This window comes from Ictalurus punctatus, chromosome 4, assembly GCF_001660625.3.
Source record: "Ictalurus punctatus breed USDA103 chromosome 4, Coco_2.0, whole genome shotgun sequence".
NCBI lineage: Eukaryota > Metazoa > Chordata > Actinopteri > Siluriformes > Ictaluridae > Ictalurus > Ictalurus punctatus.
In genome coordinates, this window is record NC_071284.1 from 22,397,456 (window position 1) to 22,424,229 (window position 26,774).

The window sequence follows — 26,774 nt, forward strand, 5'->3', positions numbered from 1 at the left end:
TTTATTACAATTAATAATATTTATTGCGCATCCTTCATTGGAGCATTTGTGTGAACAATTAGAACATTGAAATGAAGAAAAACACCAACTTGGTTAAAAGTTGAAAAATAACAAATGAAAAATAAACACAAAGAGTCGTATGTGTGGACTGACAATGAGGTGGATCTACTACTTAAGGTTACACGTGAATACAAAGAGTTCACCCATGTCTTATTCACAATCTGTTTTTACTGCCTGAGCAGTGGATTCAGGAACAGTACAGTAGGCTACATATCATATTCTGGAGCCTCCACAAATGGGTGTAATAATAAAACTAAGCAAAAATAAAAATAGCAAGCATGTTATGAAATAAGAAATGACAGATTACACAGGTAATAACCTGTTCAGCAGCTGTAATAAAAGGAGACCCATCACATTCATATAACATTCAAAACTGCAATGGGCATACACAGGTTGCCCATTTTTGGAAAAAAAAAAAGGTCGTTTTTTTTTCAGTGACCCAGACCACATTAGTCACTTGGAGTCGTTGGAATACTTTGATATAACTGCAAAATATTTTACTATGTGTATAACTGGAAACAAACGGATTAAACTACAGGACTAATGAAACATCTGCCGAATGATGTTAACTTCTAATTACAGCTGTGCCCAGTGACAACGGAGAAGGTGCACAGACACGGGGTTACATTAATACCCCCCCATGCTTTGAATTTCCATTTTAACCATATAGTTGTACATGGGTATTGTGGGAATCCTATGCCATATATTGTCAAATAATGCAAGTCTGCCAAATAAGGGAAAGTGTCTGCGTGCCTAATGCAAGTGCATTAATTCTAGTATGTTTATAATTCCATTAAAATATATTCATTATAAACAAAAATACTGGAAGAAATATAAACATAAACGAAAATCTTAGAGACCACAACTGACAAAATAACCGGACAAGTAGTCCATTCATTGATATGTATAAGGACAGGGTTAAAAATTAAACAACCAGCCACTAGAGGGCATCATAGACACTTTGGGTTAACATACCATATCAATCACTTTAATGTCAACAGAATTACACATTTCATTGAATTGACCATTGCAAGAGTCACAATAATAACTCACTTTAGTGCTTCAATTCCTTTTGAACTACCTTTTTTTTTTAAATTATTATTATTAAATCAAACACTAAGTAAAGTAATTTTAAATTTATTTGATTTGCAAGTTACGGCAGTTACAGTGACATCTACCTGCTAGTATTTCCATACTTGTCATACGATTTGCCCAATTCACTTAAAAGAGTAGTTCAAAATTAATGAAAAATTAATGAATCGCCCGCAAGTGTATGTTGACAAATAATGTGAATATGATGGAGAACATTTTAATCGAGTCTTTGAATTGTGATTAAGTCCTGCTTCTGTTAAGCATCTGATAAGCAATGACACATCCACTTGATCCAGGGAGGCAAATGAAAACATACAAAAATAAAATTTTCTCCTCTCATAGAAAAAACATAAAAAATTACCAACAGTATTTTGCAGGAAACAAATAAAAATTCTTTATATTTACACCATTGTAAAGTGACAACTTTTTATCAACTTTCATTCCTGTCACATAGGTTCAAATGTGCGTCTTCGTACTGCGCTCATTAACGTTTACTGTGTAACATCATTTTCTGCATTTCCTTCCTTCAGAATCAGTTGTGGGCATAAAAAACAGGTTCCTCTTTACACAAATGCCACTCTGACTTGGGTGACTGCAGGGAAGCGCCCTTAATCGCAGGCACTCTTTTCAGACATGTTGTATAGAGGTTGGATGTGTTGAGATGGTTGTTTGTTAAACTTTTAGGCAGATGGGCCTTTTTCACTTGAGTCTCAAACCCCAGAGTGGAGTCTTTAGAATATTCCACAAAGCTTTTCTTTTTCGATTTTCTTCTCTGAATCTCTGGATGAAATGGAGACAAAGTCCTGTCACCTTTACAGGACAACAAAAGGGATGTCTTTTTGTGGAGTTGAGGGATTTGGGGATAAATTCCCTTAGCATCCATATCCAGTGCCTCCTCAGTTTTAGGGCTGAGTGGTAAGCAGATTTTAGGACTTGCCCAGGGTTCAATTTTCGGTTGTTCTTTGCTTTCTGAAGCAGGCAAGTATGATCTTGTGATTGTCTCACTATTTTCTGTCTCTTTTACCTTATTGAAGTGCTTGCTCTCATGTATGCTCAGCAGCATTGCAGACTTGCACACTTTAGGGCAGTACCGACAACTATGTTCCGTACTGAACCTTTCAAGATGTTTTGTTTCATGGCTCTTTTTGGTGGCAAGGTAGAGGAACCGCTGTGGGCAGTATGAGCAGCGGTAGCGTTTTTCACTACTCAGGCTACGAGTCAACCCTATCGAGTTAAAGCATGAGCCATCCTCTGTGCAACTTTGGCAGGCAAAATCCTCGGTGAATGGGACATCTGCATTGGGAAGCTCGTTGATAGGACACTGTTTACCACAAATCTTGCAGCGAGGCTGATGGCAGTTGACAATATGCATGCTGAGGGTGGCTGAAGTCGAGAAGGAGCTACTACAGCAATGGCAGGTAAAATTCTCTTTTGGACTTTGACTCCTTAGCTCCATCCTAGACTCAGATCTCTCGGCTGCGACTCTTTCCTCTAGACCACAATCCATTTCCATGAAGTCATCATCTGGTTCAGGAGACAGTGGCTTTGTATAGTACTGAGAAGCCTTTAACCTTTTCCGCTTGGATCTGAATCTTTTGCCCTTCTTTTTAGGTTTGTATGAGTAATAAGGACGCCACAGTTTGTCATTTTCAGGATCATTCACATCATCATATGGCTCATCTTCTATGACTGAGCTTGGAACTTCTGTCCGTAGGCGCAGATTTGGGAATCCTAGATCATCCTCTGCTGTGTTCCCTTTCTCATTATCTTGCTTCCAGTTTCTTCTCTTTTTCCTCTTTGGGAAAAGCTTTGAGCCTTTAATCTTGCGTCGAATAATGGCCTCATTGCCAATTTTGACAGTTATCTGACACAGTGGCAAGACTGGGTTGTTCACTGATGGACCAGGACAAGCAGGCTTGGCAATGTATGTTTCTGTCTTACCATCAGGGCGAAGGTTCGGCGTCAGGGTCTCTGGTTGTGGCTGAAGCAATTGATTAGCCATTACTTCAATAGTTTGTGCAGCTGCAGATAATTCACTAAGCTTGCTCAGTCCCTCAAATGAGCATACTGGTGGTATGTTGAGGAATGGCATAACATCTCTGCTTGTGTTACTACTGCATTGTGTGGGAGATGAGTTTCTGTGCATTATCGTAGAGGACATGGTGTTTTCCCCTGTTGTCAAAGATGGGGTGTATCCACAACCGAAAACGGGTGACACAGAGGCCTGAAAGCCTGTCAATCCACTATGGTTATTAGTAGGGTTAAAGCCTTCCTCTTCGATATGAGACAAATTCTTATCAGAAGGCAAAGAAGTTTCTACATGTTGGTCACATGGCTGGTCAAAGGTAATGTGAGGCATTTCCGAAGCCATCATCTTTGGAGTTGCCATAAAGGTCACAGGCATTGAGAATAATGATTGACCACTAGTAGCACACTCTAGGTTATGAATAGGAGCTGTGCCTTTAAGTGGAGCAGCTTGTGAGTTAACATCTAGCGGGGCAGTGAAAGAATGCTCGTGGTTGCCCATGACTTCAGAATAAGTCTGACTATAAGTCTTGTACCTTTTCTTCTTGAACTTCATTGGTAAAAGTCTGTAGAGTTTTATGGGGTATACACTTCCCTTGAAACCACCATTAGCAGATTTTTTATTCACTGCCAGACGTGGATCAATGCCATGAAATGACTTCTGATGGTTTTTGAGGATGTAGTAAGTCAAGAATGTCTCTAAGCAAAAGATGCACTGATAGCGCCGCTCTCCTGTGTGCCAGATCTCATGTTTGGTACGGTATTCTGCCAAAGCAAAAACTTTATTGCAGTAGTGACAAGGATAGGCTCTTTGCCATGAATGCACATTCTCATGTCTTTTTAAGCTAGACAGAGTTACATAGGATCGTTTGCACACACTGCATTTATAAACCCGTTGACTGTTTGATTTGGTAACTTCTTCTTGAAGTGCTTCCAACGGGTCTGATAATGTACTATCAAGTTCTGGAGGATCTTGAAGATCAGAACTTGGGAAAGGTGTATCCTCTAGGAAGGGTGTGCTACTTGAGTCTAGACTCACTGAAGCCTCTTTGCCATTCGGCTCCACCTGTGGTAAACCTTTCACACACACTTGTTCGTGATTGCGCAATCGTTTCAGGTGCATGAACTTTTTATTGCAGTACTTGCAAAACAGATGACTGACAAATCTTCTCTTGTGGCTTTGCATATGGACAGCAAGAAGTGCTGAACTACTGAAGGCCTCAGGACATTGCTGGCATCGGTGAGTTGTAGATGTTGGTACATCTTCAGGACTTAAGGAAGGCGGATCATCATCCTGTGGGGGCAAAATCTCAGGTGGAGGCAACAAGTCGGGTGCAGAACACAAGGCTGAATTTGAGCATGAAGACTGCAGCATAGATGTGGAGTCAGGGGGACCATTTTGTACAACAGAACTGCTAACAGGACTCTGAACAAATTCACTAGTTTCACTGGATATGGGTGCCAAACTTTTGCAAAGTCGATGGCGCTTTTTAATGGGACCAAGTCTATGGTTGGACAGAGTCTTGCAAGGTAGCACTACAGGCTTTATGACCTCTTTATTATATTGTTGTACGTTCTCTTTTAGCTCAGAAGTCTGATGGCCTTGGTTTACAGCGTATGAGTGTTCAAACATGGCATCAACAGAATCACTTTCGACAGAGGGTATTCCTGATAGCGGTTGTTGAGCCATGTCTGGTGATTGGTGGCCATTACTGTGCGAGTCCACTGAACTAAATGGGTTGTTAACTTCTGCCACTTCTGTGATGGAGAAAGCATTAGTTATCCGTGGACCTTTGGAGCACTCTTGCTCCTCAAGCCGTGGTGCCTCCTTCTTCAAAGTGCTGCAAACAGACAGTTTTGTCTGATTCATTGAACTTTCTGATTTAGCAAAGGCTTGGCTTTGTGTCATTCCAGAGTCTTGCCTTTCAATCTCAAGAAGCTTCTCAAGAAAGGGGATCCCTAACCTTTTCCCTGCAGCTATTAAGGACTTGTTGTCCCCTTTACTTGCTAAATCCACTTTGGAGGAGTAAATGAAATTAAGGATGCTGGCAAACACCTCTGACTTGAGATCTGGAATTTCCAGCACCTGGCTGGAACCACAAGTCTCAGAGGCTGTGAAAGCGTTGCGGAAATATCCGCTAGTCGCAGCCAAGACATTTCTGTGAGCACGGAATTTGATGTCCTCCACAACAATGGTAACATCACAGAACAGGCCAAGTGATCGTTGTTCGCTGAGTCGAGAAAGAACAGTGTGGGGGTGCAAGTTGTCCATCATCCCATTGCAGCTGGAATGGACCACCATCATCTACAAGTGTGGATGAAAGAGAAGACAACTCCATTAGGATACAATATCAATGGGCAGTGTTATCTCAATAATAAAAGTTCTGCATTAGTACCTATTATGTTAGTTTAAATCTCAGAACTGCAACAAAGTTGTTTTTGGGCCCTTGAACAATGCTTCTCAACTTGTACAACTTATTGGATTAAGTGTGAATGTCATGTACATTGTTCCAAATGAAATTGCACACATTTTCAGTTTGTACACATGCAGATGTGACTTAACATGGCCATATATTATAGGCTGCAATAAATACATTAAGATATTGAAGCTAGTATGTGGCCAATCACAATGCATGGTGTTAAGCTGGCAGTATACTTAAAATGGAAAGACATTTTAGACTTTTAGCAAAAAGACACTTTGGGTTTTGTTTGTATTATATGGTGCAAGCTTCCAAACAGAACTTCTAACCACAATGCCTTTAGTTCTGAGATCTCCCCCTGTCTGTAATTGGTCTAAATACCACACAGTTGTGGATTAAGCAGCTCAAACACTTTTGAGGCAAAACTCAAATTTGTTACATACTTCTCTGTTTTTATATATTTTTTGCCTTGGAAAATAAATGAACACTACAACCAGTATCTTTTTGTGACACATTTGTGCTTCTTTCACCATCAACATGTACATTTTAATACTTGTTCAGTCTGACAGACTTGCTATGCAAAAGCCTCTCAAAATGAAAACTGATATAGTGCTTTTTAAATTCTAACAGCATAATTACAACTGCAAAATGCATTTTCTGATTTAAGAAGAATGTAATGGAGCACATTCAAAAAAAGTTAAAAAGTATGCTTCTACAAGCAGCTTAGTGCCAACAATCTGGCTGCTCCCAGCATCATGCTGCGATACCATGCTAATTCCTTAGCATTAAGACAAGCACCTGTTCCCTGGTGGATACATGATTACATTTTCACCTGCACAAACAATATTCCTCTCTGAGATTTAACTGTTCAATACTGTCTGTTTGATTAGAACATTTTATTGCTCTCACTGTGTTACAATGATAGAGAATGCAGGCAGTTTAGGGAGCAGTGGTCAAGTCAGCTAAGGCAATTTTCTCTTCCGCCTTGTTTGTGGATGTTTGCACTGATTAAAATGGATCCTTTAACATAGTAGCCTGAGAAGGTCGAACATCAACGGGTCAGGCAGGAGTTAAAAAACCTCCATGAGTATCTGATTAAATAAAAAGGAAACTGTAGGACTGGTCTGGTTGCTGTGCAGGTTATTAACTGGATGGATTTGTTCGAGCACATCACCAAAACTAAAGAAGCAGAAAAGGATGTTTAGACATTAACCCTCATCCCACACCTTATTAGGATGACCCAACAGGTTTTGGTCAGAAGACTTGAAAGACAACTATGTTGCAACAGTTATATTGTTTTATCCATGCCCCCAGTTATGAGACTTGCAAAGCAGTGGCAAGTCAAAACATAGAGAGCACAGTGGAAATTGTGGATGCTATCAAGAAGGCTGAGGCTACCTTGACAATGACCAATTTATGAATGAGGTTACAAATTAATTACTTTAGAGTGTCATCATAGAGGATCTTGTTTTTCTATGTGTTGTTAGAACCAACATGTATCCATAACTGAAAATATGTGAGCTGCTGCAGTGCACTTGATACCAGGGAGAAGCACTGGCCTCACACTCCAGACTCTGCTTAACAATTAGGGAACAGCCCTTGCTGTCAGACTGCAGCATGCCTTGGACATAAGACAGGAACAGGAGTGACAGCCAGTAACTGTGGTCACATGTTTACATGCAGTTACATTAGCACAACCAACCAATCTACCTTGCCCAGTCTGGTATAGAGGAACTATCCATGTCAACTGCACACAGTCCAAATTCTGTAGCTTCAACATGGCATTATTTATTTTTACAGAACCCATGGCAATGTGTTAATTGGACTTATTGCCAGTCTTCCAGTACCTATTAGGTTTCCCAGGTTTGGTTAGATGCTGAATGGGTTTGGGCCCAAAACTTTTTACTCACCAATAATTTGAGCTACTGGTGATGGAGGGACAGTTTCAGAACTTTTTACCACTAAACCTAAATGAACTAGCTTCACTTAAAACCTAACATAATGCCACACAGACTACTCATCATGTATTTTGAAGAGAGCAAAGTTTAAAAAGATACAACAACTAAGTCATTAGAGTCTGCAAGCAAATTAGTCACGTTCCATAGTAATGGTGGCCAAGATAGGTGGAACCCTCTGGTTCTGTAATGATGTATGGTAGTTAAACAAGGTGTCAAAGTTTGATACCTACCCCATCTCCTGGGTAGATTAACTAGATGAACAGATGGGTAGGTAATTTCAAACTTGGACCTGACTAAAAGATACTGGCAGGTGACGTTCGACTGGAAGACTGCACCAAATCCGTATCAGTCCCTGGCAGTGTAGGGTCCTCCCACCTGGCCTCCACAGGGGCTCGGTAACACATGAGCCTCAGAGTCAAACTTGGTCAGATAAAGTAGCTGAGCACCTGGGCCGTAATTTCAAACGTGGACCTTACTAAATGATAATGGCAGGTGACCTTTGCCTGTAGGACTGCATCAAGTCCATTCTTTGAATTTCTAGTTGTCCTTAGCAGTATTAGGGTCCTCCCATCCAGGCTCCACCGGGGACATAATTCTACATGAGTCTCAGTCAAAGAAGTGTTTTAAGCATCAAGAACTTTGATGCATGCTTTTATGGGGTTGGCAGGATACTACAGATGGTTAATTAGTAACTTGGTCCTCATAGCTGCCATCATAACAGATCACACAAAGTAAGTCTAGTGAGGGTTAGCAACACTATCATTACGAGCATCAATATACCAAAGTAAACAAAACAAAACAAAACAAATGCATCTGTGCAGACTGCTGCTTGAGGTAAATAATACTATAAACAAATTAAAACTTCATTCAATGGAGAAAAAGGGCAGGCAATAAATTCTCGTGAAAGCAACATCCCTTGCCCTAACTACCTTTTCACTCTCCCTGAAGACTCACTTTACAAAGTGTGACCTTCAGCTTGGCAATATGATGAAGCATGAATGGATACTCAAATATCCAATATGGCGGCATGCAGCGGCCACTTCGGGTTGACTAATATGGTACATGTTACGTGTAGCCTACACTGGTGTACATGTCTATCATCACCAAATTCTGCTGAACATTGGAGAACAAAGTTCAGGATGGATAAGCTATGGACTTCAATATGAGCTACACAACCTCAGGCTACTATGTGAACCAGGCCCTAGGACCTATTGCCTGATGCCGCTGGCCGGAAGAGAGGGCGCTGGAAACAGTGCGAGGCAGCAGAAGGTGAGCCGGCATCCATGTTAGGCTAAAGGCTAACCCAATCCGTCCAACCATCCATTCTCCTCCCCAATGTTCACTCTCTTTAAAATAAACTGGACTTACTCAGACTACAGCTAACTATCCAGCGTGAATTCCAGGACTGCTGTGTTTTAATTTTTATGGAAACATGGCTCAACGACAGCATTCTGGACACAGCCATTCAGCTAGCTGGGCTAACCACACATCACACCGACAGGATAGCAGCACTGTCTGGTAAGACTCAGGGCGGTGGTCTGTGCGTTTACATAAGCAACAAATGATGCACGAATGCCATTGTGGTTTCAAGCTACTGTTCAACACTGGTGGAGTTTATGACTGTGAAATTCCAACCATATTACTGCCCAGAGAGTTTACCACCACGCTCATTGATGCGGTGTACATTCCACCTGGCGCAAGCGCTAAGTGAACTCTACGGGGCTATCAGTAACTTACAGACAGCACACCACAACAGATATTTCATTGTCACTGGAGATTTTACCCATGTGAATCTGAAATCACTGCTGCCAAAATTCTACCAGCATGTTGCTTTTGTAACCTATGTTACAAACACTTTTGACCTTGTTTACACCAACATTCACGGTGCTTACAAGGCTGCACTCTGCCCCCACCTCTGCTGCTCAGACCACATCTCTGTTATGCTAATCCCAGCATACAGACCACTTCTGAAATGTGCCAAACCGGTTCTGAAACAGGTGAGAACCTGGCCTGAGGGAGCCATCTCAGCACTTTGGACCTTGTTTACACCAACATTGACGGTGCTTACAAGGCTGCACCCTGCCCCCACCTTGGTGGCTCAGACCACAGCTCTGTTATGCTAATCCTAGCATACAGACCACTTCTGAAACATGCCAAACCTGTTCTCAAGCAGGTGAGAACAGTCAGAACTGTTTTGAGCACACAGACTAGAATATGTTCAGAGAGGCTGCTACATACCACAACACCACAGACTTGGAGGAACACACAGCATCAGTAACTGGCTACATCGGCAAGTGCAAAGATGATAGAACTTCCTTCAACGCCATCACCACACATGCAAACCAGAAACTGTGGATGACTGCTGAAGTGCGCTCGCTGTTGAAAACCCGAGACTCTACCTTCAGGTCTGATGACAAGGCAGCCCTCCGCACAGCAAGGGCCAATGTGTCCCGGGCTATCAGAGATGCAAAGGGCAACTATGCAGAAAAAATCCACAGTCACTTTACAAATACCAAGTGCACAAGGCAAGGCATTCAGGCCATCACAGACTACAAAGCTACACCACCTCTCTGTGATGATGATGCCTCACTCCCAGATGCCCTGAACGATTTCTACCCACAGTTTGAAGCACAGAACAACATGACAATGGTGAAGACCACCCCAACTCCTACCAACCAAGTACTTTTTCTGTCTGTAGTAGAGGTTAGGAAAACTCTGTCCAGATTCAGCCCACAGAAAGCTGTAGGTCCTGACAACATACTTGGCTGGGTGCTCAGGGAATGTGCTTATCAGCTTGTAGATGTCCTCACAGACATCTTCAACATTTCCCTGAGCCAAGCAGTTGTCCACGTGTGCTTCAAGATGACCACCATCATCCCTGTGCCAAAGAAATCATCTGTGTCCTGCCTGAATGACTAACGGTCTGTTGCACTTACACCCATCATCATGAAGTGCTTTGAGCAGCTAGTCATGAAACACAAAGAGCAGTCTTCCCACTACACTGGGCCCATTTCGGTATGCATACCGTCCCAACCGCTCAACAGAGGACGCCAAATCTGCTACCATCCATCTGTCTCTGACCCATCTTGATAAAAAGGACAATTACGTAAGGATGCTGTTCATAGACTTCAGTTTAGCATTCAGCACAATCATCCCACAACAACTGACAACAAAGCTGAGCCTTCTGGGTTTAAACACCTCCCTCTGCAACTGGATCATCGGCAACTCCACCTCCAGCACCACCACACTGAACACCGGCGCCCCCCAGGGCTGTGTGCTCAGTCCACTGCTGTTTACCCTGCTGACTCATGACTGTGCTGCTAAGTTCAGTTCTAATCATATCATCAAGTTTGTTGATGACACTACAGTTATGGGTCTCATCAGCAACAATTATGAATCAGCGTACAGAGAGGAGGTGAACCAGCTCGCAGAATGCTGTAGCAACAACAATCTCTCTCAATGTTGATAAGACTAAAAAGATGATTGTCCACTTCAGGAGAACCCAAGTGGACCACTCACCACTGCACATCAATGGAACAACCAAGTTTCTTGGTGTGCACATGACTGAGGACCTCTCCTGGACTCACAACACCACCTCCTACTCAAGAAGGCCCAGCAGCACCTCCACTTTCTGCGGAGGCTGAAGAGAGCCAAACTTCCCCCCTCCCATCCTCACCTCCTTCTACAGAGGGATAATATAGCGTGTCCTGACCAGCTGTCTCACGGTGTGGTACAGGAACTGCACAGCTTCCAACTGCAAGCCCCTACAGTGAATTGTGAGGAAAGCTGAAAAGAGCACTGGGGTCTCTCTACCCACCATTGACATCTTCTTGAACAACGGCTGCATCCGCAAACCAATATGCATCTGCACCAGTGTTGTAGACGACCCCTCTCACCCTTTTCATGGACTATTCACCCTCCTACCATCTGGCAGAAGGTGCATCCGTGCCACAACCGGCAGACTCCGCAACAGTTTCTTCCCTGAGGCAGTTAGATTACTCAACACCCTGCTGCCTTCCAATGCTCACCTGGGCTAGCCGAACACCTAATTCAGTAAGACTCTGTACTACTGCACACTGCACTTTACATAGCTGCATCAGTCACTTTACTATGGAAATCATTTTTGGCAGTAATGCTGCTATACTTGTGCTGCTACACTACACAATAGCTTACAGATTAAAGTCCATGTTTACAGTTTATAGTCCATGTTCTGTGTATTTACCGTCCTGTGTATCTATTGTTTTGTTCTGTGTATTTATTGTTTGGCACTTTTGCATACTGTTCTGTGTTGCACCATGGTCCTGAAGAAATGTCATTTCGTTCCAGTGTATACAAGCTATATAGAGGAATGACAGTAAAAACCCACTTCACTTGACTTGAAATACATTTTCACCTAGCTCCAATGTAAATTCAATTTCTCTATGGGGTGTTCTACCTTGTGGGTAATTCTCAAATTGCATCCTTTACAAAACTAAAAATAACCAACTGTAGCTTGTATATGAAGCTGGTAGTGGCATTGGGAAGTCCTTGTTCTTTATTAATATCACAGCAAGAAAAAAACAAAGTGTGCTTTATTATGCAAATGTATAGCATAATATACACCACGTTCATGCCATTTTTCTCATGCACTGATGACAGCATTTTATATACAGAATATTATTTGCCCCTTCTTGATTTCTTAAAATTTTTGCATTTTTGACACATTCAGTTATTTCAGATTTTCAAACAAATTATTCTAATTAATATAAGACAAAAACAACTTGAGTAAACACAAAATACAGTTATCCAACACCAACTGGCCATGTGTGGAAAAACTAACAGCCCCCTTAATTACTCAATTAAAAAAATTCAACTGATAATTGGGTTCAATTAGACTATTCAACCATGCTAAATAAATTACTGCCTGCCCTGTTGAACCTACTGTAAACATCACTTAAACAAAAACTTTCCAGCAATGTAAAGTAGGCTTAAAGGTATCAACAAGCAGCATACTATACTTAAATGAAATACCAGAAAAATGGATGAAAAAGAAAGTTATTGGAATGTATTAGTGTGGAAAGTGTTACAAAGCCATTTCTAAGGCTCTGGGACTATAGTGAACTGCAGTGAGAGCCGTTATCTCCAAATGAAGGACACTTAAAACAGTGGCAATCATCCTAGAAGTGGCCGGCCTACCAAATTTCTTGAAGAGTGTATCGACGAGTCACCCAGGAAGACACAAAAGAACCAGAGAAACCTGTAAGGATCTGCAGGCTGCGCTCGCTTCAGACAAGGTTAGTGTTTATGATTACACAGTTAAAAAGAGACTGGGCAAAAAAAACGGTATCCATGGGAGAGTTGCAATGCTAGAAAAAATGCTGCCGTATAAATGGAGAATGGGCTGGTCTGGCCAAATGGTAACCGTAAGCCAAGGCAGTGCAAATGGATGAATTGATATTACTGGAAGAATTAGCACATGATGCACTGATGAGGGATGGATATTTAGAGACCATATACATATTTCTTTCAGAGGTTGTAAACTGGCTTATAAGTCAGTTTTGTTTGCTATGGCATCGTCTTCAAATGTTGTGCAACACTTTAGAGCCAGCATCCTGTACCATTCTTGTGCATGTGCAAATTTTGTGCATGCTTTGATTTCTTGCTACTGGCTCATTTCAAAGAGAGATAAGTGACCAATCTGGTATGTCTCAGCCTACAATGAGAGGTATACTTCCTCATCCCGAATACATCATAGTACATTCCTTCAGCTCTAACCTGCATCAGTGCCTCATCAGTGCCTCATCATGAAAAATCCAGTTATTTAATTTTAATTTACATAGCCAGCTTTATTTGCATCTTTTCACATTTCGCAGCGACTGTAAACTTAAACTCATGTCACTCAATGTCCTGCACTGCTCTGAGAATAGTGTCCAGCTTTTCCAAGACAGCATCAGTGAGGACTCTTGGATTCTCTCAATTTTTGTCCTTTTCAGGTGCTGTGACCCCGCCTGTTATGCTGCCAAACATTTTTTTATTCTCTTAGACATGAGTCAAAAGTATGTCCAGTATACTGCCTCTGAGAAATTTTTCTATTTTTTGACCATTTAGTTGTCATTTTGCGGTTTCTGCTCTGTGAGCTTTGCCATTTATGGAATTTTTTGTGGACATCACTAAATGCAAATAATCTGTGCTGTGCATACGCCCATGATTTACAGATGATCCATTTATCAACACATGCACACGAGTAGGAAGACAATCAGAGTTTCCGAAACCTTTGTAAATCCGGCAGAAATTTTTACTTTGGTTTGGCTACACAAACGTTTATATTAGAGATGCACCGGTGTATCAGCCAATAATCGGTATCGGCCAATAAAGGCAATTTTTGACGATATCAGCCATCAGCCGATAGTTTAAAAACATCTGATGATCAGGGCCGATTATATCCTGTCAATCAAAAGAGGGCAGGAAAACGCATCGAATTTGTGCTGTGTGTAACGATCATGTGTCTGGTGTGGAACGCTCTGCACTGCTAACATTTTAAACCGCATGCTGCAGCAGAGCAGAAGCAGTGCGTATTTTTTTCGGCGTGCATTTTAACGAATGCTTTTACACCGGACGCTGCAGCAGTGAAACAGGAGTTTCACTGCTTGAGCTACTCGCGCTGAATTAAAGCGGCAGTACACCATGGAAAGATTTAAATGAAGATGAGTTGACGAAAAGTATATATCTTGCACAGAAAAATATATTTGTAGAGTAGTGCATTTCATATCCAGTTAACGTTAACATATTATAGTTTAAAAGGTGATATTATATATTACCAGTTTGATGTCAGTGATGAAGTAGAAATGCTTGTGTTTGTGGTGAGTGAATGTGAGACTAACAGGAGGTTTTTTTTTAGAATTCAGTCAATGTGAATATGAATTAATAACATTCAATAAGTTAAGAAATCTTACTTTAATCTTCAGAATTTAGTTAATAATAATAATTAATAATAATAATAATAATAATAAGCTTTATTTTATAAAGCGCCTTTAAAAGCAGCTTCTCAAAGCGATGTACACAAAATAAGCAGCATACACAAAAATAACACATTTAAAAGTTAATATAATATTTAATGTGTTAATGTTAATTTGAGGAATGTGTTTTTATTTGCATTTCTTTCAGAATTGTAGAATTAATTATTATTCATTTAAAAGAAGATATAAAGAGTAGAACCACCAAACTATCGGTATCGGCCGATATCACTCTGAATAATTGGCTATCGGTGCATCTCTAGTTTACAATGAACTTTACTACAAGATTGATAAATGAGGCCCAATGTGCCATTATAACACAGACGAACAGAACACAATCCCACACTAACAAATAACCCTTAATCTGACAAAACAAACACACCAAATATCAACATAATGAGGGCCCAAATTAGTGCCTGCTGCATGGACACACAGCATCGGTACTATAAGCCTACACGTTATAAAACAACATTTATTCTTTTCATAACAGACTACAAATGAGTAAATCTGACAGTCACAGATAAGCCATAAACACAAACACCATTTCATACTTACCTTACAGATGTTGCTTAAATGTTGTCATTCTAACTTTATATAATTAGTGTTATTACAGTTACACATATTCCGTTGAATGGAAAACTGTAAACAGCATCAATACAATAAACATTCAGACCACTGTTAAAGCTCACTGTGCACAACACAAGATGGCAGCAGAGCTTCAACAGTGGAAACCGTGTCTATTTCATGTTTACAAACTTGATAGCCATTAACGTGCTAAAGCTAATCAGAGTAACTGTGACAAGCAGATTATATAAATACTTCTATTTTATACACAATTATAAACACTGTCCAGTGCTTATTCATAAGCTTGGATATAACTCTTCGGAGTTCTTTGGATAGTTAAGGTTTCTTGGGTCCCTAAACAGGTTCTGCTTAGTAGCCGTGTTGATAAAGAAACCCACTGTTGTAGAGCTATACAAAGAATAAGAAAAATAGATCACGAAATAAAACAGACAACATAGAAGAGAGGGGCTGCTTTCATCATCAGTGCAAATGCTGCTCGGAAATGCTTCCTGTAACCTCCACTCGAGGAGCTCGTTTTTCATTTTCTCACCAAGAATTGGGATATTGCTTAGATTTTTGTTGTTGGTTTTTAATCCCCTGTAGATCCAGAGAATATTTTACTTGCAGGTCATTACACTAATAACCATCTGCATGTGTGTCCGTGTCCAGGAATATATGCAAAGTGTTCTCAATATTCATCGATTGGGAGTGGCTAATACTGATTTCCTGTATCATGTTTCGGATGACTTGTAGAAGTATTCGGTTTTTAACATTATTGCTCTTCTACATTCAAGTAAAAAAGCAGCGATGTGTGTGCTTTACATGTTACATTAGTAACACTCGTATTAAATAGTTATTATGTTATTATTAACTTTATCTGTCTTTCAATTTAATCAATTTTCTCCTATCTGTCTCTTCCATTTCTTCTTCTCTCTCACTCTCACCTCTGTCTATCGCTTTGTCTCAGGTATGATTTGCTTTTCTTTGTCTTCCTCTTTTGGTGACTCTCTTCCCTTTCTTAGTCTCATTTGTATTGTCTCTCTTCCTGTCTCTCTGCATCTCTACATCATCTGATTGGATTCCTCTTCAAATTCTTTATTATTAGTTATGATGTCTGCGTCTCTCGTACTTTATTCACCTGGTTTGCGCTGCTGCCCGTTTCCTCACTGCAGCGCGGCCATTTTAAAACATGAATGAGAGATGATTCAGCATTGGTGAAAACAAAATGGCTGCTGGGGTTTAGCTGACGGTTCAGATCACTATCGATTATGAACAATGCTTGCGTTTCACAGTATGTGACGAACTCTACGGAAATTGAGCCAGTACTGTCCTGGTTTTAATCCATTTGAAAATAATATTGATCTGTTTGAAGATTTCATTCATATGTAATTAATGTAAGCCTAGCAGTTAGCATGGCACAAAACAAACAGCAGGCAAATAAATATTAGCAACCTACACACTCTCATGCACACAAGACATTTTGTTAACATGACACTAGATTTCCTGTTTTTAAAAGGAAATTCTTTTTAATTCGCACAGGGTTTGTGAAAGCTACGTGGCTGCAAGTGTGTCTCTGAATATGTGAGCGTGAGCGAGAAATAAGAAATAGATGCGAAGAAAACCACATGCGAAGCTTTACTGTACATGAATTACACAGCAAAAAAAAAAAGAAAAAAGGCACAGTTCGTCCATCCACATAAGGGCTATGATGGCATCATCATTAAAAGATTTGATTTATTGAATTTTGTGCACTGATGAGTATGCACATGGGGAAAAAAGCGTATGGAGAAATCTGCAGAAATAACAAACAAATCTAAACCCAGTGTGCAAAGCCTTCATGTTTGAATTCCCTCGTAAGGCAGAGAAGTTGGTATGATCACGGTTGAAACAGGCCTCTGTTGTCGGGGCAACGCATTTATAAGCAATTAAGCTGGGTGACGAATGGCGAACAGCGTAAAAATCGTGCTTAAGAGTCAGCTTATCAGCATATGTTAAGATGGAGGATAGGCGTCTTTGCCTGCTCTGCTCCTGCAAGTGTAAGTGTGTGTGTGTGTGTGTGTGTGTGTGTGTGTGTGTGTGTGTGTGTGTGTGTGTGTGGGTTTTGTCTGCTCAGCCTCTGGACTCTCACACTGAGGGCTTGCTGCATCTCTTTCTGCGATGGCGGTTCGTGTACGAGTCAGTAAACCTGCTCAATACTGCAGCACATTAAAGCTAATTATTGGGAGTTTTTTGTTGGTTTTGTTTTTAACACAAATGTTGTTATGCTGTCTTATTCTTATCGCGTTCTAACTCCTCGTCCACAGATGCGCGGAAACGGATGCTGCCACACCCTTATTTAACATAGTGTAAAATAGCAGCATAGAGAAACGCGAAGGTCGGTCAATAATGGCATATGAATTTTTTATTTTTAACAATTAGAGCGAAAACTAAAATTGGAAAAAAAAAAATCCCCTACCTCAGCAAAATGAAACACAGCTGCTGGCGTCCAGTCATACGCAGAGCAAGAATCGCATCACAGCGCTTTCTGCAGAGAACGAAACACGTAGAATGTACTATTTATTTCTGTTCATCAGAGAATGAGGTGAAACAGACGAAACAGAAAAATGCGCCATCTTGCAACGAAAATAAAAATTGACTCGTTTGACTCGTTGCTTGCTGTCTAGCACTGCTCTCAAAGTCTGTGCGTCATCTCTCTCTCTCTCTCTCTCTCGTGCGCTCTCTCTCTCTCTCTCTCTCCCCATCTCTCTCGCTCCCTCTCTCTTCCTTCTCAGAGCCTTGTTTTCGCTGAGCTTCAGAGGTGGCATTGACTTTGCTCTGGAATAGCCACTGCAACTTTAATCAACATGGCTGAAAAACGGTTGAGAGCGAGAGACGGAGAGAGAGAGAGGGATGCGGGATGGTACGATGCTAATGTCAGAAACACTGCTGAAACACCAGGGAAGATGATGGACGGCGAGCGAGAGGGAGAAGAAAAAGGCAGAGCAGAATCAGATGCATGCTGCAAAAAGAGAAAAGGACGAAAGGGTGGATGTTAGTATAGGAGGGATGACTGCTCCGTAGCGGTGGACGAAGGAAAGAGAGAATGGAAGCAGGAAAGCTGAAAGGCAGAGTGACCAAAAAAGAGAAAGAGGTAGAGGCAGAACCCTATGATGCTAATATCAGCGAAAAAAAAGAAAACGATGCCGATCTCGGGTTAGCAGCAGCGGCGGTGGCTAGGAGATTAGGGAAATAAACAGTGTCTATACATTTGCATACACACACACACACACACACACACACACACACACACACACACACCCGCGTGAGTGGTGTCTGTCTCACACACAGGATTCATCTCACTACTGCAGCCTTATTTAATGCATATTTTAATGCAGCTAAGCTGCAGCCTGATCAATGCAGTGACATCAGAGAGGGAGAGAGAGAGAGATGGGGGGAGAAAATGAGGGCACAGAAGGAACAGTGCATACAAAACATGAGTGAAGAATGAACGAGGGCACGGAAGCACAAGGGAAGATGATGGATGGCAGGAGGAGGGAGTGAGAGATGGGAAATAGAAAAAAAGGAAGAGAAGCGGAACAGACGGATGTTACAAAACGAAAGGATTAAATGGGCGCACTGTGTGAGGACAGACAGAAAAATATGGAGGAGAGCGAGTTAAAGAGAGGCATTTTTATTATAATTGGGCATTTTCTGTGGCGTCTTCTCCAAGTAGATACACATATCCATGGTCTAAAGTGTATATACAGGTGCATGTCAAAAAATTTGAATATTGTGGAAAAGTTCATTTTTTCCCCCTGTAATTTCATTCAAATCAAGGAACTTTCATATGTTCTAGATTCATTACGCATAAAGTGAAATATTACAAGCCTTTTTTTTGTTTTAATCTTGATGATTATGGCTTACAGTTCATGGAAATCAAAAATCCAGTATCTCAAAATATTAGAATAAAGAATTTATAATACAGAAATGTCGATATGAATGTTTTCTTTTATACAAAACTACAGTTCTAGCATTTAAACCTTGCTTACCCTCAAGAAGGGAGAATACTGCTGTTTAAAATTCCATACAGATTCCAAACACACAGATTGCTTAAAAGCAACTACTATTTTATTGATTTAATGATTTCATTTATACAAATTCGCAGATCACAGAAATTAGCGCAAAATCAAGGAAATACTGCAATATTCTGCCAAGACGTGTCATGTGACATCACAATGCACATGCTTTTTTTTTTTTTTTTTGTGATTGCTGCAGTCAAAATGCTTGATTTTGTTGTGGCTTTTTTCGAAATTTGTGATGCAATTTGTGGAGTTTTTATGTTTTTTTTTGGCAGAAAACTACCTGAATTGGCGAAACTGCAATCGCACGAAATTGTTTTGCACAGTCTTCATCAGTGATGTTTGTTGGTAATCGAGACCTTTTAGCTGTACTCATGTTTGATGCACGTGAATCGAAGAGGGCTTTGGCTGAATGCGCGTTGTGATGATGTCACATGGCGCGTCTTGGCCCAAATCTGCGGAAAATCTGTGGGAGTTTTGAAAAATTGCATGCTCCTCTGAATATTGCAGAGTTTGCTTGATTTTGGGTCCATTTTTGCGATTGCGAAATAGCTAAATCCTGGAGGAACTGACCAAAAGTTCTCATTCACCAACAAACATCAATGTGAAAGACCGTGCAAAACAATTTCGTGTGATTGCAATTTTGCCAATTCAGGTAATTTTCTGCCAAAAAAAAAGCACCTATTCTATTTATTGAAAAAGAACATAAGTGACACTTGATCAAAGAATTATAAATCTACAGTGGAAAATGAGTAATCACTTTCTCATTATGATCAGAAGATGTCCCTCTAGTCTTATCTCCTGAGATATATATATGGCAGTCCCGGCTTTTGACAAACAGGAGCCATGTCTTTGCTTTTCTTCCCAACTCGACTATTCGCTGTCTGTTCTTACATCGGTGCTGAAATAACTGCTGATTAATCCATCCATCCATCCATCTTCTACCGCTTACTCCTTTTCAGGGTCGCAGGGGAACCTGGAGCCTACCCCAGGGAGCATCGGGCACAAGGCGGGGTACACCCTGGACAGGGTGCCAATCCATCGCAGGGCACACTCACATACACATTCACACACCCATTCATACACTACGGACACTTTGGACACGCAAATCAACCTACCATGCATGTCTTTGGACTGGGGGAGGAAACCGGAAAACCCGGAGGAAACCCCCGCAGCACGGGGAGAACATGCAAACTCCGCAAACACATGGCCTCGGCGGGACTCGAACCCCAGACCATGGAGGTGTGAGGCGAACGTGCGCCCCAATTGCTGATTAATCCTGTGGCTAATTTTATAATAAATAATAATAATAATAATTTTTCTAGGCACTCAAATCGCTTTACATAGTGGGTGGGGGGGGTCCTGCTCAACCACCACCAGTGTGTAGCATCCACCTGGATGATGCGACGGCAGCCATTGTGCGCCCGAACGCCCACCACACACCAGCTATTAGTGGAGAGGAGAGAGTGATGTAGCCAATTCAGAGATGGGAATTATCATGAGGCCATTATAGATAAGGGCCAATGGGGGAATTTCGTCGTGACTGGCTTTATACCCCTGCACTTTACGATAAGTGTCCTGGGATTTTTAATAACCACAGAGAGTCAGGACCTCGGTTTAACGTCTCATCTGAAAGACGGTGCTGTTTTTACAGTATATAGTGTCCCTGTCACTATACTGGGGCATTAGGACCCACACAGACAGGGTGTGCGCCTCCTGCTGGCCTCACTAATTTAACTAACACACCACTTCCAGCAGCAACCTTAGTTTTCCCAGGAGGTTTCCCATCCAGGTACTGGCCAAGCTCAACCCTGCTTAACTTCAGTAGTAAACCAAGCAAGAGCTGCAGGGAGATATGGCTCTGGCAAGTGTAAAAATAAATAAAGTAAACAAATCCCACTTAGCATTAACGTTAACATTCAAAAATGACTTTGCATTGTGCAAGATGTTTCGGGGCGGAACAGCAAGATATTTGTATGTACACAGTATGCCATATACCAGCTGCAATAAGTCAAATATTATCATGGCCCAGCATCAGGCACAAAAGAAGTCCATCTACACAGTGAGTGACTGGAGGTGGAAGCCAATCAGGACAGAGAATAAGAGTGAGTGTAAACAAATCAAATGAGAGTGAGAGAGTTAAAGAGTCCAGTATTACACTATAATTGGAAAATGAATTCAAGACTGCTGCAATAATAGCATTTTTTCTTTCATGCAATAATTTTGTACGAAGCTAATAAATGATGCATGATGAGTCATTTGGTTTATCTTCATTGCTGAAACCCCTATATTCAGCCCGCTGAGAGATTACATGGAGCAACCCTTTTCCCTCCAACCAGAGCTTGTAGATTAACTGTCTAACATTAAGTAACTAGTTGATACTGTAGGTTATGTGCCGTTTATGATCTTGCAGAATGATCACACCCGGCAGGTCGACGACGCACGGGCACCGAACATAGCAATATTTTATATCACAACGGTTTGTGATAACCTCATGTTGTATTTAAGAAGTAAAACATGTTGAGGTGTGCAGTTATAGAAGAACAACTGAAGGCGTGGCGTGATGCAGATGGCCGTTAACACCGCAGAGTGGATTATTATTTCAATAAGTCTGAAGCCTTTTATTCCTATCACACTACAGCAATTTGTATCTTTGTTAAACCCGAGAGTGAAAGAAAGGTCCGTGGTGATTAAGCATGCTACTGGATGATTAAATTGAGTTCCTTTTGGGTCTGGGACACCTGTGACTCAGCAAAATTAGATCCGGTTATGTGCTTCAAACGTTTCTGCATTTATACAAATGTCTAAATTATTCCTAAAAGTGGAGCACATGTAAAATATGACTTTCCCATGACACCTGAAGTGCTCTGTGTGCGATATGTAATACATTAATACCGACCCATTAATGCAGGACGCTTTACTTCTGAACTGCGACGTTCTAGAGGGTTTTAAAAATCCAGTCTTTCGATGTTCAACTCATTTACAGCTGGTAGAAACAATCATATGCAATCATTTAAAAAATGCATGGAGCTTTTAAATGTGCAGCAGCAAGGTGATGTTGTCAGTGGTGTCTCATTGCCTTCATATCTTATTTCCATTCCCACCTGTGTGGACACACACACACACACACACACACACACACACACCTGCCATCAAGATGAGCCCTAAGCACAGGACGGGTTCCGTTTTCATCCAAATGTGTATGCTGATCAGCACCGAGATGAAGAGATGATCTAACGAGATGGCCTGAAGCTACAGAACACAACACCGCCAAGTGGTGCATGCTACAGGAGCGTGAACAAACCGCAGTGTTATTTTCTCTCTGAGTCACCGAGTGGTGCGTAGGTGGTGTGCTGCCACATCATCACTCACTTCCTGTCTCAACATGAGCAGCATTACCACGTTAAAACTAACTCACCCATCCTGGAGAGACAGGAGTGCAGCCGATTCAGTATCAAATCACCCTGGGCTATGCTCCAATTCTGTTGTCAACGTGCCCTCGATGAAGTGCGTGTCAACTACGTAACACCGGTTTGCACTTCCGAAGCAGCACCATGCAAGGAGCAGTACTGTTCAACAGCTGGTGCTATTTCCTAACACACTCCCAAAAACAAATGGGCTTGCTCACTCACTTTTTTGCTAGGCAGCAGGTTTGGGTATCCAATCTTTCATTCATTGACCTTCAGTAACTGCTTTATCCTGGTCACGGTTATAGTAATCTATCTGGAGCTTATTCCAGCAACCCTCGGATTGAGAAAGGAATAATCCAGTGATGGAGACGTCCATCAGAGGCGCAAATAGCATAGTCAGTCCACCTACTGACATGTTTTTAGAAGGTCGGAGGAAACAGGAAAACCCAGAGAAAACCCATACAGACATTAGGAGAACATGTTAAACTCCACACAGACAACAAGCGATCTTAGGGTCGTAACAGGGACCCTGGAGCTGGAGTGCTGGCTTGCAATCTCAATCAAGCGTCCTAATTTCTCAGCGGTATTCAGCAGCGCAGTTCCATTAGCTGTCATGTACAAATGGAGGACAAAGAAAGAAAAAAAGAAAGAGTTTTATATATGTACATTTTTTTGTTAACGTACAGTAATGAAATCTGGGTAAGTTATAAGGCCGAAGTCCTAATAAAGGTGAATGCTTGATTTAAAAAAAAAGAAACGCTACTTATGGCACAAGAGCTTTACCCTTTTTATATAACAGGTTAAAACTCAGCAACGCCTTCTGAGTAAGCTGTGCTCCTGAGTTTGCTCATGTAATAATCATCTAACACACTTCAATTCAAAGAAGTAACATAACAGCTCTCAAGATGGAGGACTGCCAAACGGGGAAAGAAAAGGAGGGCAACTGGACAAGGGAAAATGTTAAAAGCAGTACTGGATTGCAGCCTAGTCCTTTTACAGTCTTCCATTTACAGCCATTCTCTACATATAGAACACAGACTTGATTCGAGACCGCCGATCGTTTTTTTCATTTTTATATATTTTTAACTGCATTCTTTCACTGTTCCTCAAAGGACACTGTGTTAAATTGCAGCAACGCCTTCTGGGTAAATTGAGCTCTTCCAGCCCTCATCTAATGCACTTCACTCGAGCTGACGAAGTAACAGATAGGCCCTTGTGATGGAGGGCTGCCAAGTATTAAAGGGAAAAAAGGGAGTGAGAGAACTGGTTAAAAACAGGAATGAAACACAGCAGGTGACAGGATCAGTCAGCCCTGAAAAAAACAAAAACAAAAAAAAAACGAAGAGTTTGTCTGATTCACAGTAATGCAACGGAAATGCTGCGGCACATCAAAAACATCGAGAAACACACCTCAGTGTTTACTGAAAGAACAAAGCGATGATGTAATGCAGGAATACACAGGAGTGTGTAAGAATTAGTGAAGTGTGTGTGAAGTGTCACAGCAAGCCAGAGTAGGGTTAGTAATTCTGTACCGACCTGCAGTGCAGACGTCCCGATCATGATCGTCTCTTGTCTGCTTCTTCTCTGACTGCACACTAAACACAGAATGTGCAAGTCAGTGTGCAGTGCCGCCTGCTGGGGATTATAAATAATGTAATATATATATATATATATATATATATATATATATATATATATATATATATATATATATATATATATACATATATATATAATAAACCAATAAAGCTAGATGATTGCAAATAAATAGGTCTTACTACATAATGAAGGACCTTTCTCCTATACCATCCTCCATGAGGACCTTTGGAAAAAAGAGCTCTTACACACATATACACACATACAGTCACTCACGGTCACCTGACCAGGTCTGTATTCCTAATCAACTCAAAACACACACTCTCTGTCTGTCTGTCCGTCTCTCTCACACACCTGCTATTTTTTTTATATTCCCAAAGAGATGAACTGAGAATGTTGATTCTCATACCTGATTCTACTCTTCCTCCTAAATCAGGAGCCTCAATCCTGTAGCACTGTCAGTCACTCTGTGTGTGTGTGTGTGTGTGTGTGTGTGTGTGTGTGTGTGTGTTGTGGTGCACTCTTCTTCCATGGCAGCAGCCCTTTCCTCTGGCCTCATACAACTGCGTCATTCCTCTGTTAATGAGAGAGATAGATAGATAGAGAGAGAGAGAGAGAGAGAGAGAGAGAGAGAGAGAGAGAGAGAGAGAGAAAGAAGGTGAAAACAAATCCACCGTTATGTCATGGTATTTATTCTTACCTGCTTTCTGACTGATTTTCTGTCTCCTTCTCAGTTTATATCTATTAATATACGTCAGTCACTGTCAGGCCTTCTCTCTCTCTTTCTCTCATGTCAGATCCCTGACCTGGACATTACATAACAACACAGTAATGCCTCATGTCAGCTGACGCTTTTCCTAAGCACTGCGTTGTACCTTTTATCTATAGCGCTATATTTAAACACTCTGTGTACTCTGCGTCACTGTTTTGCTTTTGTTTGGGTTGTTTTTTTTTGCGCGCGCGCAGTAGAAGAATTTAATGACACCTACTTTTCCGTACATGACGTTCCTCCCAGTCATCCAGGACTGTGTGTGTGTGTGTGAGAGAGAGAGAGAGAGAGAGAGAGAGAGAGCTATAAACGCGCCCTCTGTTGGTCATTGGCATAACAGCAGCGCCGCGATTCACCACAAGATGGCGGTGTAGCTACAAATGTAGTAAGCTACAGTGATTACGTCACATCGATGGCAGAAGTTAGGGATTTGTTTGTTTGTTCGTTTGTTTTTAGCAGTGAATCGTTTTACCACTGCCTTTTGGATTAGAAATTCGTTATATGTACTGTTTCAGGAGAAAACAGTGCTGCTAATTAGTAATGTGCATATTAGTATGTTGCTGTTAATTTGAATGTTATGTTTACATTTACAGCACTTATTATTATACTATAATATCTCTTTGCACCTTATTCCATACAGGAATTGTGTACTGGTTGGCACTGCACTGTCCTTTCCTGTGCCTATTGTCCTGTTTAGTAATTGTATTTTCTTGCGTTGTGCCAGTTCTTTTCTTTATAGGTGAAAAAAATTATATAAATTATATTAAAATTATATTATTAAAAACGTTTTTTTAAATAATAAAAAAGTATAAATTTGACTGCTTTACAGTCATAATATTTGGGTTTATTTGTATGGTACAGAAGTACATTTTCATACATTTAAATCAAACATTGCATTGTATGCTGTGTCCACTTCCAGTTTTTGTTTCTTTCTCCATCTATAAACACAAGAGAGCGTGTGTGTGTGTGTGTATATATATATATATATATATATATATATATATATATATATATATATATATATATAAATACTGTAAAGACTTAATTACATTTCTGCAATTTAGTGCAGTGGGAGACACATGGTCTGTTGTAGAAATGTAGAAGTATGCATAGTATTTTGATAGATTTTTGACATCAACTCCACTGAACTTTTAATAATAATGATAATAATCTTTATAGATTTTTCAAATTAATTATGTTTTGATTATAAACTTGAATCGCAGTCTTCACTTACTCTGTTCACTGGATTATCTTACATGACTAATTTCCTACTTACCTGATCAACGACTTTTGGGTTTTTATAACCAAACCCAAAAATTTGCCCAAGATTTTCTTTTGACAGGTCCTTGGTCTTCCTGATGCTGTTTGATGCTTTTAACTAATCATGTGATTTCTGAAGGCAGTTGGTTGCACCAGAACTAATTTAGGGGTTTTCACAGCAACAGGATAAATTCCAAATGTTATGGGTTTTTTTTTCCTTGCAAGTACATTAATCTTCTCCACACTTCAGCATTATGGGCTATTATGTATACATTCATGACATATAATCCCATTTAAGTCATTTTCAGTTCCAAGTTGTAACATTACATAATATGGAAACGTTTAAGTGGGGTGAATAATTATACAAGGCACTGTATTATCATTTGTCATCACCTGATTCATCACATGACCAGTATTTTTCACTCATTCCCTGGTTCCCAATCACTGGTTCACTACATGTACACACCACAAACCTCTGTTCGTTGCAAAGTTTCACCCCTAGCTTATCGCTATTGATGTTACTAAGCCTTTTGTATTGAATGCATGTTATTCTGGTTTTGACCCTGCTTC

At 40.8% G+C, this 26,774-nt stretch overlaps 1 protein-coding gene across 11 annotated transcripts; it reads right to left on the minus strand.

Moving 5' to 3' along the window:
* Window positions 1–25,245, minus strand: zbtb38 (zinc finger and BTB domain containing 38). 11 transcript variants are annotated; one of them, XM_047155023.2, is made up of 5 exons: window positions 24,585–25,137; window positions 24,358–24,401; window positions 24,116–24,174; window positions 17,567–17,635; window positions 1–5,482 (listed from the first exon to the last, which is right to left on the minus strand). In XM_047155023.2, the coding sequence occupies exon 5, from the start codon at window positions 5,480–5,482 to the stop codon at window positions 1,685–1,687; it is 3,798 nt and encodes a 1,265-aa protein (XP_047010979.1). In that variant the 5' UTR covers window positions 17,567–17,635; window positions 24,116–24,174; window positions 24,358–24,401; window positions 24,585–25,137; the 3' UTR covers window positions 1–1,684. The 11 variants fall into 11 exon arrangements, 9 of the variants coding, with proteins under 9 accessions (XP_047010979.1, XP_017321196.1, XP_017321188.1 ...); XM_017465707.3 differs by having other exon boundaries at window positions 24,358–24,418; XM_017465699.3 differs by lacking the exon at window positions 17,567–17,635 and adding an exon at window positions 25,165–25,245 and having other exon boundaries at window positions 24,116–24,214; window positions 24,358–24,751.
* Window positions 25,246–26,774: the final 1,529 nt, after the last annotated feature.